The 16,104-nt window shown below is 35.3% G+C and overlaps 3 protein-coding genes across 4 annotated transcripts; 1 reads left to right on the plus strand and 2 right to left on the minus strand.

The window, feature by feature from the left end:
* Nucleotides 1-551: 551 nt before the first annotated feature.
* Nucleotides 552-3,538, minus strand: LOC132172005 (F-box/LRR-repeat protein At4g14103). Of its 2 annotated transcripts, XM_059583424.2 has the most exons (4): nucleotides 3,301-3,538; nucleotides 2,079-3,069; nucleotides 975-1,130; nucleotides 552-873 (listed from the first exon to the last, which is right to left on the minus strand). In XM_059583424.2, exons 2-4 carry the CDS (start codon nucleotides 3,051-3,053, stop codon nucleotides 583-585), a joined length of 1,422 nt encoding a protein of 473 aa, XP_059439407.2. In that variant the 5' UTR covers nucleotides 3,054-3,069; nucleotides 3,301-3,538; the 3' UTR covers nucleotides 552-582. The 2 variants fall into 2 exon arrangements, with proteins under 2 accessions (XP_059439407.2, XP_088368807.1); XM_088512681.1 differs by lacking the exon at nucleotides 3,301-3,538 and having other exon boundaries at nucleotides 2,079-3,281.
* Nucleotides 3,539-3,866: 328 nt separating this feature from the next.
* LOC148589946 (uncharacterized) lies at nucleotides 3,867-4,803 on the minus strand. The gene has a single exon (XM_088512273.1). The coding sequence runs from the start codon at nucleotides 4,590-4,592 to the stop codon at nucleotides 4,248-4,250; it is 345 nt and encodes a 114-aa protein (XP_088368399.1). The 5' UTR covers nucleotides 4,593-4,803; the 3' UTR covers nucleotides 3,867-4,247.
* Nucleotides 4,804-10,744: 5,941 nt separating this feature from the next.
* Nucleotides 10,745-15,867, plus strand: LOC148589947 (uncharacterized). Its single transcript, XM_088512344.1, has 6 exons — nucleotides 10,745-10,960; nucleotides 11,691-12,566; nucleotides 13,496-13,686; nucleotides 14,052-14,258; nucleotides 14,565-14,625; nucleotides 15,102-15,867. Exons 1-6 carry the CDS (start codon nucleotides 10,745-10,747, stop codon nucleotides 15,690-15,692), a joined length of 2,142 nt encoding a protein of 713 aa, XP_088368470.1. The 3' UTR covers nucleotides 15,693-15,867.
* The last annotated feature ends 237 nt before the right edge of the window (nucleotides 15,868-16,104 follow it).

The following is a 16,104-nucleotide window of genomic DNA, read 5'->3' on the forward strand; positions in this document are numbered from 1 at the left end:
CTTTCTTTATTTTTCATGTGTTGTGTGGTGTCTTGAATGAGAGATGTTTCTATGCGGTCACGGAAAAAACATGAGTTTTCTCCCTTCAACTAAAATACTAATACCTCATACACATTAAGAAAATAAGATAAAAACACCATATAACAACCGAACTATATTTAAAATGGATAAATGTAAAATTGGTATTTGTGGTTGGACTAAATTATAAATCATTCTATGTGGTATAACAAATAATTTATAAGCCCATGTAATTGGCCTAAATTACGAGTCTCTCCATGTGGTATAAAAAAATAATTTATAAATCCTTAAAGTAGGCCAAAATAAAAGTTTATTATTTAAAATCAATTTCTGTTAAGTAACTTAATAGAATCTGTTACTTTGTCACTACAGTAAATCAATCTAATCTCTTTTATTCTCAAAATTTTACTCCGTGCATAAACCTCCCTCATTTTCATATTCCTGGCCAGGAATTTGAGAGCATTTTGTGAGAATTTAACAGGCACATTTTGTAAAATGGCTAAAGAAGATAAAGATGGGAGAAGGTTACCTTTTCCAAAAATAAAGAAATTTAATTAGCTTTTTTTACAGAAATTCCAAAATGATTTTACAATTTTGCGACCTTCTAGGGTGCTCGAACAACTGTGTAAATACCTTCACTTGCCTCTCAAATTTCTTATAACAAGAAACTGGGCAAGTTATAATTATTTTGTCCAAGACAACCGCATTCTCTAGCAAAATCTTTACCCCAAAAAGCTCATTCTCATTGCCAAAATAATTACCAACTTTAATCCACTTGAGATGGGACAAGAAACATGGTGGCACCGGGTCCAATATCATATCATCTTCTTCCCGATTCAAGGATAGACTGATCCCCTAAATGATCATTGTAAAGTAAATATTTTATCAATCATGGTAAATTAGCAATAAGATGAAACAATAGAAGAAAGTACAAGATAGTAGACTTTGAAGTTTACCTCAGAAAAGTTCAAAGTCTGAAGACACGGAGATTTTTGCAGTATCTTCAATAGTACTGTACAGTCAAGATCAACGCTTTTGTCAACTATTATCAAATCGATCAGGTTATTGAACATAGGCATATGAGGTAGGAATTCTGGAGAATTACTCAGAACCTAAGCACAGGGCAAAGCAATGCATCAATAATTAAAATGTTTCCAGGAACAAAGCAAACAAAAATGATAAACACATTCTAAACACATGCTAGGATCATGGTGGAGAGTGATTAAGAATTAAGAGATGAGGAACAACAAGAGTAACTTAGAATTAAACAAAAAAACTAATCAGTAATTTCAAATCACTCGCTTATGTACGTAGAAAGTCGCATGGATTTGGTAGTAAGAAATTGGATGGAATCGGAGTAAGATTTGGGTTCAAGTCTTACCAAGCAAAAGAATATGGATTTTTTTTTTCCTTTTCTGGGCAGAAGGCTTGTGTTTAACATCAATAACACATAGCCTAAGAGTAGGAACATAAACCACAAATGGGAAATTTCATCATTCAAAAAGAAACCATCAGAGTAGCACCTATCCAATGGTTTTCCAAATGCGATGCAGAGACTAATCCTGTCTGGTTGCATTACTTTCTAAAAGAAATAAAAGGCAAAAAAAAAATAAATCAATTAATTTATGAAATGTCCATCAATTCAAGTATTGCAAGATTATATTATAGCTTTGACCACTTCATTTTGTAAGCATTATAAAAAATTACATAAACGAGAATTCTCAACAATAAAGTAATTAACATGACAAACGAATGGTTAAATCACAAAAATATAGCTTTCTATGAAATTGAAGAGAAACAAAAAACTATAACATAATTGTTCTTTGAAGTTGGCAAAGAATTACAAGATCATTCATGTAACATCTATCACAACTTAAATGGAATGGTAACTTTCCTTTATATGACATTAGCTTTAACCTTTAGTTGGTTACCCTTTCCAATTTTACCACTACATCATACCACATCTATGGAAGCAATGCAAAGGAGGGCTTAATTTTTCCACCATTATATTGATATGTTTACAGTAAAAATTGAATTTACAAAGAGAGAAGCAGGCATACCTTAACCATGTCAGAGGAAAGTCTTAGGAGTTCTACGCCAGGGAGCCCTATAAGAAGGTTCCACAAGAAGCGAGCAATATTTTTAGGTTTACGATCATATTCAGGTTTAGTAACAATCTCTGCCTTTTCAACTGAGAATGAATTATATAAGCAATATTCCGCGAACATAAGACCCTTGTAATAAAATTCTTTTAGACTATCTCCAACAATCATAACCAGACACAAATCACTAGATCTCTCAATATCATCATCTAGCATTTCGAATATGCTCAGTGAATGTAGCTTGGGAGCAGAAATGGTCACAAACTTGAGATTCCCCCAGCTGCAATCTTCTAATTTCAACTCTTCAAGGACTGGCAGGCCAGAAAATAGCTGCTGTGTTAAGTACTCATTCGAAAATTTAACCCTTTCGATAGTCAAAATCTTTAGATTTGAGAAACAAATTGTAGTGGGAGGCTTGAGTATATTCCACCACATATTAAGGTACAAGCTTGTCAGTGTCTTACAAGTAAACAAGCAAGAAGGCAGTGAAAAGTATCTAATATCAAGATTCAACTCTTGAACATTATGGTTTACCGCTGTAGAGATCCAAGAATAAATACGAGAATCATACACAACATCAAAACCGTCACCGAGTTCATCACAACAGAGAGTGAATCGTTTTATAACAGAGGAAGAATCACGAAGACAAAGTGCCCTGTCCACAAAATTCATCAAAAGCTCTCTCTCCACAAGCTTTCTCTTATCATATATGTATCTGTCAAAATCTAGATTGGGAATAGAAACCCACAGGTATTCCCACCTTTTAGAAAGTACGCTCGTTCTAACAGCATCTCTTGTTGGAAGAAAGGAAAGTATGTGTCGAAGAACCTCCTCAGGTAAGCTACCTAAGCCTTTTATGTTCCCATCAATGTCCTCTTTTTCACTCAGTTTCTGCTTCTTTTGGGTTTTTTGAATAACACAAGTTGTCTCCATAACTCAGATGGTTCACCTGATACACTCAATACTCTGTCATATACTGTAACATCAAGAAAAGTCTATAGGTCTGTAATGGAAACTTTGTAGAAACACATCAACACTCAAATACAAACTTACAAACATTCAGTCGAGAAAATGAGCATTACAAAGGGATTTATTTCAGCTACAAGCATGGGCTGATGAAAAATTTTCACTATTACTTAACGATAATAATAAAAAAAAAAACAAAAGTTTGGAAGATTACCGCTCAAGCCACTGGCGGGAACTAAACGACGGCGTTTCTCGTGGGTTGCTTGGTGTTTGGGTTGGAGGGAAGAGAAGAGAATGAAGATGGGGGTGGGAAATAATTGAGGGAATGTTTTTATATAGTCTATTTTTTTTGGCGGTAAAAAGGATAAGAATTCCCGCCAAAACCTGAGCAATATAATGTTAAGGCAAAGTTCTGTTGGGGCGATGTCATCTTACTATTTATCATTTTTAATGACTTAATATTTAGGAAAATATTAACTGTTTTTCTAGTGTTCTATTTATAAACTTAATATTTAAAAAAATATTAAGTGTTTTTTTAGTGTTCTTTTGATGTGCTCTTAACTGTAATATGATTTTTAAAATCACCGTTCAATTTAAGATTATTATTATTGACTGTTAATATATTAATAATTTTAAAAGATACATTACAATAAGGAGAACACTAAAATAACATCTAACATTTTTCTAATATTTACTAAGTAATATACTTAAAAAGAGAAATATTTATAATAATATACTTTTTAAGCATTTTAGAGAATCTTAATTTGCAACAGCCAACAAACATTTCTATAATTAAGCAAAAGGGATTTATTTTCAGCTACAAATATGGGCCAAATGCAAAATTTTCGCTATTCCAGAATCTTGAGATGTACTTACAAAAGAAAAAAAAAAAAAATCTTGAGACCAGATTGAAAGATCCGGTTCTTGGCCCCAGGGGAAGAGACAGCGGGGACGGCTGAGATTGATTGAGGTTTCAGACATTGGGAGATAGCTGGACGGCATGAGGAGGGAGTTTATTGGCTCAGATGCAGGGGGCATTGGGAAGTGTATGAGCCGCTCTGGAAGGAACGCCTTGGGTTCTGTGCCGCCTTGACTTGGAGACATTTCCCAATGGGAAAAAATAACTGCACCCCACGAACGATTCGGACCCAGTAGCGGCTCTCATACCATCGAAGCCCCTCGGGCCAGGACGGGATCGTGTTCGGGTCGGTACGATAAATCGAACGCCGATCGCACGAGATAAGCTATAAAAACGCCGATGAAATCGGCGACAGCGTCCTTGGCAGAGGCTCCGGAGGATTGGAAGAATCCGAGGTGGTCGGCAGCCTCTTTGACGGCGCCAGCAAAGAGGGAAAGGACGGATCCGACCCGGATGGCGTGGCGGCGGAGGAACGGGTAGCGGGTACGGGTGGCGAGGGAAGAGAAGAGGAGGGTGAGAGAGAAGCAGAAGAGGAGGTGGTAGAGCTTGTCTGGAGCCCACCAGGGATCTTTGCTGTTGTTGGACATTTTGGTTTGGTTTTCGTCTACGGATGTTATAACTTGGATTATCGTCAATCTAGGCCTTGCTCATGGATGGGCCCATTGGGCCGCTATAATTAAAGCAGGGTCACACCGAACTCGTCGGGTCGGGTAAACTTTGGACCGTACAAATCGCTTCCTTTATACAACCGGTCCAACCGGGTAAAGGAGCAATTTCGGGTTCTGTCTGTCTTCATTGAGGAAGGTGATTTCTTGATCCTATTTGAGTTCTTGGCTATCAATTTGTAATTTGAATTATATATATATATATATATATATATATATATCTTCATTTTTTTTTTTAATTATACTTATTATTTCATAGTTTTGTATATATTTATCAACATTATTATCTTCTGTTGATTGAGTAAATTACCAAAGAATAAAGAAAGAAAAAAAATGAAAATATTGTGCTTTGTCACCATGTTTTATAGGGTCATAAATATCAGCAGTCACAAGAATTTGGCATAGGCCAAATTTATATGAGCAGCACATGTTATCTGCTCTATTATTACATGATTAATAGCATGAATATTGTCATTATAATAGATCAAAAGAGACCTTCATTTCAAAATGTATGAGAATTCGGATAAATTTTTTAAAAAAATTAAAATTAAAATATTGGAGGAAATTAATAATGAGCTAGCATTAGTTAACTTTCAGTTTGTTTAGTTAGTTTGCAGTTTGTATGGTTAGAACAAATTCTATTATACATTATCTGTAAAGGGTTTATAATCTTTCATTAATGTCAATCATCTCTATGCATTCTTCCAAATCTCAAGCTCTTTTTCCTTTTCCAATATGGTATCAGAGCAAGAGCAATGATGATGTCTTTATCAGCCAAAAATAAGATCAACTTTGTTGATGGTTCTCTGCCTAAGCCATCAAACACTTCTAATTCTATGAGTTTTGCATGGTCTCGATGCAACATGTTCCTCTCATGGATGTTGAATTCTGTATCGAAGGAGATAGCTACTAGCATCATTTACATTGATGATGCATCTAACACGTGGATTGATGTTCAAAATCAATTCTCCCAACACAATGGACCACGAGTTTTTCAGCTTTAGAAAACAATTTCCTCACTGTAAGAAGAAAACAACTTGGTGAGTTCCTATTTCACTTCTCTTAAAGGACTCTGGGATGAGCTGGGAAATCATCAACTAGCTCCTAGCTACACATGTGGTGTGGTGTATTGAAGACTCTCATGGCTTATCATCAGCAGCAATATGTCTATCAATTTCTTATGGGATTGAATGAAAGCTACTCACATGTTAGAATTCAGATTCTTTCCATCAACAAGGTTTTCTCACTTGTGGTTCAAGAAGAGAGGCAACACTTGATCTTTGCCTCTAACTTATTTCCGGTTAGAATACAACTGCCTTACTCACAAAGTGAAGTTTTATTTTACTAAGGGTAGTTCGGCGGACATTGTGTTTATTTCACTAAAGGTAGTTTCATTATTGGGAGGACATTGACAATGTGTTGGTAGTTTTGAAGAAATTATCACAATTGAAAGTTTGAGAGACATTGTTAATTGGATGGTAGTTTGAGGGGTACCGGGTACGTAGACTTTACCCTATTTTATAACATGCTTACTAATCTCTGTATTGAGTTCAGCTATGTATTGAATGACTAACTGTGGATGTACATGTAAATGGAATTGAAAGAAGAATGGAAAGTTGAATATAGAATTTGAGAATGAAAGTTGATTATATGTAAATGGTCAATAGAAAAGTATTCAACTTTCAATTCTTCTTTTAATTCCATTTACATGTACGTCCATAATTATTCATTCATTCAATACAAAATTACATTTGTACTAGAAGTTGTTTCTCAACTCTGCATAGAATGCAAGTCCAAACAGAGATTGTGAGATCAGATATGATCATAAAGATTCATACATTGTGAATATTACATATACATTTGTACTAGAAGTTGTTTCTCAACTCTGCATAGAATGCAAGTCCAAGCAGAGATTGTGAGATCAGATATGATCATAAAGATTCATCCATTATGAAGATTACATATCATTTGAAAACAACATGAGCTATTACAGCAAAAATTATCATTATGTACTATCTATCGAAAACAGAGGGAGGAAAAAAAAAAAAAAAAACATAAGTGAAACAAAAACCCAATTTCCCAATTTGTTTTTTGGAAATTCTATTGTGGTAAACAAAATAGATGAAATTGAATAAGCTAACTGATTAAGAAATGAATCAAGTATTAGTATCAAGACTGTTTATTAATTGGTTGGGATTACCTTGCAAAAGATATGGTCCTTCCTGCACTAATTTTTCATTTTCTGAGTTTTATGTTATTTTTTGCATCCATTTTCTTCTAAAAGTGTTAAAAGTTACCTTGATCATTGCACCATGAAATCTCTCAGAAGAAGAAATTATAGATAGTGTACAGATAGAATCATACACAAAATATGCACAGATCCCATTGTTCGGTTGAATGGACAGGAACAGTTGATTACATTGAATTTATGTCTGCCACAATGAATAGAAACAGACATAAAAACTATCTTAGTTCCACCAGTAGCAGTGGTTGTTCATGCAATTCCCATGATTCCAATTTCCAATTTCCAAATTCTAATTGTCTTTTTATTTGCAGGAGTATAAATTTTTATGTGGTTGTAGCAGTGTAAGCAAGAGGTTTGGGTGCTAATTCATTCTTCTCTCTCTAGAAATATTTTCAATGGCATGGTCCCTATTGAGTACTTTTACCAGAAAATAGGAAAATGATATTCACTTATTATCATACAGGCTTTAATATCCATAATCGAGGATTCTTAACTGAATTACATAGTCATTTTATGTTAGGCTTTTAATTATCAGGACAGTTCTCCGCTTCTAGTATTGATGTGGTTGAAAAATAATCATAAGGCCTAATAAAATCAAAGACCAACTATCATGAAAGCCCAAAAAAGCTCTTAGAGAGCCTCAAATAAAAGACTCCCCTCCTCCAAACTTAAGGTAATCTCCTTCCTCAAGACAAAACTATCTTCATTCCATTTGTCTCTCTCTGACGAAATCACTCACTTAACTATCAGAAACTCTCCCTACTCCAGTAGTTTTCTCCCTATTTTGTAGGTGACCCGTCATCCAATCTGACTATACAAAATTTGGTGTCATCAAAAACATAAACAAACTTATCATGTGAAGCTAATCAATACAGAGTACAGCTTAGATATCACAAGGATTAATCTTATTAAACACACTCTACAAGGCAAACAAAAAATTTATATAACACCTTCCCAATTGCATTCTCAAATGAATATTATATAGCTTAAAAACTAGAAAGCCAGTAGTGAATCAAGGGGTGTGTGTACTCATTGTGGACTCCTATTACCTTACCAGCACATTTTCCATGGGCTACTAAGGCTGTGATTTGGTGCTTTTTTTTTTTTTTTCAATTTTTCTTTTCCTTTTTAAAGAAAAGCTCTGATTTAGGCTACCCTTTTTATTCATTAATTGGGCAACCCTCCAGTGAAAAGATTAAATAATCATGAGCTCTGATACAATCAAAGGGTATTTTATCTTTTACTCCCATTAAAATAAGATGGGGTTGCTGTAATTGTTGAAAACAAGGGTTTGTTCATATGGGTGGGCTTAGTTTAAAATTAGAAGGATGGTATCCAAGGCTTAGCTTCATATTCCCCTGACACAAATTGCCTTAAGAGACAACCATTTAGGTTACCATTGCACGTGAGGTTGTTTTCTATATTGTACCCCACTAAGCAGAAAAGCATATTACATGCACGTGTGCACCTATTTTCTTAATATTTAATTTGGGAAAGGGGTCTTAAGACTCACAAGTTAAGACCGACATTAAATTTGTATGAATAATACTATAAATAACACTTTTTATTTAATTATTATTGAAAGAAAGCAGAGTAAACTTGCTTTTGACGGAATTAAGTCTCAGCTTTATTCTCATTATATATATAGGCAAAGAGTTACAATTATAATCAAGTTTGACAAACCCAAACTTGATACAAACTAAGAGAATTAATGCAATACAAATAAGTAGAACAAATACAACTAGAACACTAAAAAGGAAGAGATAAAAACAACTATAAGAATAATGCTAGAGATAAGGATAATGCTAGATAGTGGTTCGGATCTGTTTAGATTCAAAGAGTGAATCCAAAACAGACTCTGTTTGTTCCTTAATAATTATATTATTTTATATATTGATGTGACGATGTCAATCAACTTTTGAATTAGCCCTTATTTAAAATAATAATAATAATAATTTTAAGGGTTGATTAACACTATTATGTTAGCGAGGTGACATAGTATTTAGATAAAAGTGTGAGTTCTAGCATTATTCAATTTTTTTTCTTTTTATTTGGGATATTATAACTTTTTGCTCATTGATTTTTGCATTAATTAATTGATAGTTAGCCATTTCTCTTAGTTGAGAGCTTTACAGGGACTTAATCTTAATTAATTATAATGAATAAAGCTTCTTCAAGCTCAAGGTATCACTGCACATTCATTGAGGCAATTGGGTGTTAAAATAACACCTTTTTTCTCCCGGAAAAGTCTTGCAGCCACAAAATTTGAAGTCAATGTCAGAAAATGGGTTCCTAGGAAATTCACATATGGTTGCTTTCCCATGAACATGTTGATTTAATATTTTGGTCGGGCAAAGAAGAAAAAGTACAAATAGTAAGCCCGAGTTAATTGACTTGGGTTCAGTTTCAATTGAAATTGAGCTATGTATTTTTTGTGTCTTATTACGAGACACGTGTCTTAATTTTAATGTTTCCAATTCCCGTTGAAACTGAACCCAAATTCGAATCTAACCAGCTTGATTGCTAGAGGGTATGGGGGACTAAGTGGGTCAGGTAAAAAGGGTGACCATTGACATTCTTCTACACCTTCCTCTTGTTTGTGTCAAACGTTGGAAGGTAGGTAAACTTTTGAAAATATTTTAACCTGTTGAGGAGCATCTACAAATTATAATACAGTCCCAGCCTCGGATGCTCCTAAATTGGGCACCAGCCTCACCACTTACATAAGAAGACAAGGCCATTATGATTAAGTCAGAATTGTGAGTTGTTATAACCAATGGAAAAATAAGTGCTTATTTAATTAGCTTTGTAAGATCGTACATTAATTAAAATAAAAATAATTATCAACAAAAAATAACTACACTTTTATCTCATTACTATTTTATTCTTAGCTAATTATTAACAAAATAAAAATAAAAATGTGATTTATGATATATGGGTAATGTTAGATCATTTTCATTCTTATTAAGATTTAATTCAAACGGATACATGATCACACAAGGTACAACAAGACAGCAGGTGTTGACAAAAAAACCAAAAAGAGCAATCTTTCAACTGTCATGATGGATCTGTAATCTTTTCACCACCTGTTTTGATGGAACCAATTTGGGGTGGACTTGGTTTACGTCTTTACATTCTGGTGTTTATCTCGTATATATACGTGAGCGAAAAATATACGCGAAATGAACGTCAAAATGTTCTCATTTCAATTTCAACGAGTTAAATTTCAATTAAAACAAGTTGGTGTGAATTGCGGGGTTCGGAGCCCCGAAATCCAATGGGGAAGAGAGAGAGAGAGAGAGGAGCACGTGGGGATGCATGCCTTAAACCTCGGCGTTCTATTCCCTCAGTTACTTCTTACAAAAGCCTGCTCTTCATATCCCAATCGATCGGTTTCATCTCCTTCTCTAGAATATCTTTGGTTACAGAGAGACTTCTCCCTCTTGGTATCTTTTGAACTTTTTTCTTCTATATGTCCATGACCGTGTAGCTTCAAACTACACAGTTCTTCAACCCCTCCAGTGAACATTCAGATATTCTTTAAGAATCTTAATGCATGGATACATTCTCCCCATTGATCAGCTAAAGTACAAATGCTTTCAAAAACGACCTCTATGAGATGGGTATTGGTTTTGCATTTAAATGGTCATTTCTTTGACTTCACCAGCAGTTTTGCTACATGGGTATTTTGATCTTTGCTCTCTCGTATGTTCTCATGTATCATTTGTTTTTGGTGGAGGTTTTGATTAGTGGGCGTTTATCATTTTTTTTATTTCTTATTGGTTCAAGGCTAGCTATAGGTTTTGAGATTGGCTTTTAGTATATTCCAATGGTGGAGCTTCAATCCTGTGCTAGCTTGGTCAATGCTTCTGCATTGTGTGCTATAGAGCAAGAAGTGAAAGGGGAGGGTGTCAATGTTATTGCTGAAATTACTGCTGAGTTAGAAAGGGAAAGACGGAAGAATGCTAAGCTTTTGGAGAGAATATCAATTCTTGAAGCTCAAATACAGGAAAGGAATAAGGAATCTCTTCCTACAAATGGACAAGTACGACCGCCCAGTTCATATTTGTGTTTCTGCTTAGTTTCTTGACTTGTCTTTTATCAGTATGTGCTTCATTTTCTTCTAACTCAAATTACATAATAGAAATTAGATAACCGTTGGATGTGCTGTTTTCTTTTCTTTTATTTAACTTTTTAATGTTCATTGGAGACATTGTTTTATCAATAGATCATATTTGTTTAATTGTGAATTACAAGTATATGAGGATCACCTGTTCGATCTGATTATTATGCGATATTCCTGAAATCTCTGCAAAGTATGTGCTCATTAGATTATTGAACAGCATTTTACATTCACAATAAGGTGAAGTTTCATTTTAATCTAAAAACTACTGTTAAAACAGAGTTCTTAACTTATTAAAGGAACACTCTTCACCTTTCACTCTCTCAAATTGGTGTATTATCATGGTCTTTGAAGATCAGATCTTTCTTCTTATTCATTTTCTGCTCCATCTTCTGGGTGTTGCTGGGTTTGCAAGCAGCCAAGCTTTCTTGGCACCTACAATTCTACAATAACAATGGAAAATGTTACTTGTACACCTCTTTTGTGCATTTATTATCCTTATCTTTCATCCATACCTTTGATTTTGAATTAAAGTTAACAGAGAGGTGTGCATAGGAGGTATGCTGTACACACCTTTAGTAATTCTTTCTACTATTAAATTTCTCTTGATCATATTATTAACGGCCTCCCTTACCTTTAACTTTAATTTCAGGGCAATTGTCCCAATGCAATTGAAAGAAGCTTCAAGAAATCGAAAAGGCAGAAAATAGAAATAGCTAGTGATAGAATTGAGAATGGAAATATTAGTAAAACTGAAACGGCATCGCAGAAGACGCATGACCCCCAGTGTTTGCCCCCAAAAGATCCAAGTCTAGGAGACCGCTTGGTCAATTGGATGAGCATGGATGAGACCCCGTTTTTGCATTTTGAAAAATTTAAAGATGGTGATTCAACTGCAGATTGTGATGATACAGATGACAGTGACGACGAAGATGAAGATTATCGTGAAGAGGATTATATTAACAGTGACCATAAAGTTGGGGACATTGATCAGAATTTAAGAATTGCAGATGAGCTGAAAGAGTATCTTCATGATGGTGTTGATGATGGATCACATATACCATGCTTGGATAACTCCTCTGGTGGTCAGAGTGAGCCCACATATACAATTGTGAACGGAGAAACAAATAAACATCAAAAGGAAAATCACATGGTACCTGATAAACAGCCAGTTTATGATGAGAGGGACCTCAAAAGAGCTGGCAGGAACGAAACCAAAAAGACTGAAGGACATAAAGAACCAGCTGAGATCCTTACTTTTGATAAAGTGGTTTGTCATACAGGACCTGGAAGCCTATCTTTGCCGAAAAAACCTCCAAAGGTGGCTTTCTGTCCAAAAGAAGTGAAGGGAATCATTGAATCGGATATCCTGTTACAGAAAAATGCCCAGTCTCACACCATAAGAAAAATTATAGTTTTTTCATCTCTTGGTATAAGGCATGGGTGTGAAGATATGTATGAGTTAGACTTCAATCATTTTAGCATTTTAAGGAAGGGAGAACCATATGTTTCTCCAAAGAATCCTGGGGTAAGTAGTCTGCTTTTGAAAACTATGTTAGTTTCTTTAGTCTCAATAATTGGTTTTAGCATAGTCACTTAAAAGATGTGAGTAGTTATGGTGATAATTGCTGGTGTTCTTCCTCCTTGCTGCTGTTCTTACCGGTGGCATTCTATTTAATTGATGTGAAGTATCCATTACCTTTTCAGCACGTTGCTAGATATCTAAGATTAAAGGTCTCCAGATGTTTTTGAATGAATTCTAGTCCTGATATCTCTGAATGTTGTCTTCAAAAGCATCCACAATAATAAGTACTGACGTTATGTATGTATACAATCTTGAGGCTATTGGGCCACATCATGCTGCCATGTTGTCTTATCATCAGTAGCACAGTGCTTCCCAGAACATTTACTTTACTTCTTTCCCCTTGTTCTGTCTGTCAAGTGAATTAGACAGCTTTACTAGTTTAAGCTGATGATAGCAAGAGGATGGTGTCTTCACCAGGCAGTATCTCATTTGAACTTTATTAAGTAATTTATTAGGTGTTTGTCACGTGGTAGATCAAATGTTGCTTGAAAATTAGGATATATCTTGTGTTTCACACATCAGTTTCTGCTTGACTGGCTGGCCTCCTGACATAAAGGGGTATATGCTGAACTACGTCTGTTCTGGGTCCAGGCATATCATCATAGGATCTAAAGACTTGACCCTCAAAGAATCATAAGATTTGAAATGGTGCGGCTAAGAATCATAAGAATCGTAAGATCTGCTAAAAAGCTGTCTCAATACATATTTCAACTGCAAGAGGATGCACATCAGCACATGGACCCTTTTATAAGTTGTATAATATGAATGGTTTCTATCTTATTGTTGGATAACTTGCAGGTTGCTCAAGTTAGTTTCTTTCCTTGTTCAATCCTCTGTTAATCAACAAAGCCATTAAATTATTTTATTATCAGGAGCATGTTTTATATGAGAATCCCGGTGTCCGGAGGAAGGTCTTTTGTCCCAATCGACAGAATCCAACATTATGTCCTGTTCAGATACTTGAGGAGGAGAAGGCTATGCGACCATCTGATGCTAGTTGCCCATCATGCTTATTTCTGTGTATCAAGTATGGAGGAAGAACGAGAAATCTTCCACAAAATGAGTAAGTACTTTTCCAAACTTCCAACAATTGATTTTTGGTTAACAGTTTCAATAATTGATTTGTAAAATAATTGATTTATCTATATTCATCTCTTTTCCCTGTCATTTTTCCATTTTCATAATTCCTGACAATGTATGCATTGCAAAATGGTTTTCTTGTTCCCCCCTTTACTGCCTTAATTTTAAATGTTTACTTAAAACAATATAGAGAACTTTTCAATTAAGGATGGTTGTATTCTTATATACTCAACCTTGCTAGTGTTAGCAATCAATGCAATGAATTTTCACTTCTTTCTGCTTTGAAAATATTTGAAATTATCCTTTTGCAGTCTAATCTAAAAGCAGTCCTATGCTGAACTGTTCCAGATATGTTAGGCAGCGCATGGGAAGAAACAAGCTCAAGTCTTTTGGGCCATTGGTGTGTCGAAAAGCAATGCTAGTTCATATTCGCAGTGGGAGCTTCTTCTTCAAGGCCTTAGGCATCACACTTCTGTTCATGGCTGGTTTTCCTGATGACCTGGTTCAAAGGGAAACAAAATACCGGAACTTGGACTTGCTTCAAAAATATTACAGGTATGCATTACTGCATACTTGTGGAAATGATATTTATGGAATGGAATAGCAGAATATTTAAGATATTGGTTTCCAAATCATAGTCAATAGAATAGCATGCTTGAATATATTCTCCTCACATATGACCAAATTGGATGACAAGAAGAAATAAGGCCATTTCTTATTACATAATGAAAACTATGTGGACTGTTCGGTTATATCTGGCCAAAATGTGTAGAGTTTAACCTACCTGTAACTGTTTGTCATGGTCTTCAATCCCTGCTGAATCATCTAGAGTCATTGTACTTGATGCACATCTTATTGCAGGACAGATGAAGATGCTGAAGGGGAGGAGTTATTTCTTCCACATCCGGTGCCTTGCAATACTGTAAGATCACAACCCCAATTTCATACTACTGAGAACTTTTTGTGAGTTGTCCAGTCAGTTGTTTTTTTTAAATTTAGTAGTTGTCTGCAAAAAGCTTAAAAATTAAAATTGAATTTGCATAACTGCAAATTGGCTACATAGAGGTTGTCGATATATACATAGAAAGGGAAGTTGGTGCCGGACGCCTTCCAAACCAATATTAAATGCATCTTCTAATGTGAATAACTTGAAGTTTTAAGAGATTGCAGAGGAGAGATTATTGTCATTCTGTATACAATTTTCAGCTCTGATTTTTGGAAGGAAAATGCATTCAGAAAAACAAGTCTACGAGTGCTTGTAAATGGTTCACTAGCATTCTCTGGGCAAATATCCTAATATGACTCTAAAACTTGTTCATTATCATATACTCAAAGTGAACAGATTGAGATTTCTGTTTAAAATTAGTTTCTCAGTTTGGTAATTCTTTTTTCTTTCAGCAGGCTAGTTGTGGTTCTCAGCAGTCAACTGGGAAAACGATTTTGACTAAAGCAAGGGGGAGGAAAAAAACCAGCTCAAATGCTAAGCCTAATAATTTGCAAAGATCCTCAGCCCAACAGTCTACACCTTCAAGCTCTGAACCTCCTACTCAATTTGGGTTAATGGGCTGCAACTCTATTCCCACTCGGTCAATGGCAGCAGTACAGCCCATGCCATCTCAGACCTCAGCAGATACCCATGAAATTTCAAATCCAGTGATGCCCAGCACTGCTACTAATGTCTCCTTTCGTAATCAGACCCCATACCATGTGTTCCCACAACAGCAAGCAAATGCTTTCCTACCTATAATGTATTGGCCTCCTCCAAACCCATTTCCTCCTGGACCTTACCCATCTACATATGGTTTCCCATCTTTTCCATCTACTGCAAATTACATCTCCATTCATCAACAGCCTTATTACAGCCACCCCCCCAGCAGTCCTTTCTCACCCAACAAGGTAGCAGGCACACTGAAGAACAATGCGGCCTTGGTGGAAGCTGATAGTGACTCTGACCGCAGTTCAAGCAGTATAGATCCAAAAGAACATTAGCAAGGTGCAAGTAGTGAACCTTCTGTCATACATGATTTCCATGTAAATTTTCATCACTGGGAATAGTTTTTTAGTGGAAGAATGATGCAATCTGATGCATTTTTGGCCCTCTTCTTTGCAGCATGTAACTTACAAGTTCTTATTTTATGTAAGTTTGCATTCGTCAATTCAATGAAACTTCTGAGATGGATTAAGAAAAGAGCTTCATGATTTACAATGCAATAACTATTGAATCATTGTCGACTCTGAATTCTTGCTTTGGTTATAATTGGCTTACTACAGTATCAAAATCTGCTTTAGAGTTAATTCCAGTAGACTCAACTTGAGGGTCCTGGTTGCACTGAATTAGTCTAAACTTGAAGACCCAAACCAGAATTTCTAAGGTATGAAAGTATGAACCCAACCTACAATA

Source organism: Corylus avellana, chromosome 1, assembly GCF_965113065.1.
Source record: "Corylus avellana chromosome 1, dhCorAvel1.hap1.2, whole genome shotgun sequence".
NCBI classification, from domain to species: Eukaryota; Viridiplantae; Streptophyta; class Magnoliopsida; order Fagales; family Betulaceae; genus Corylus; species Corylus avellana.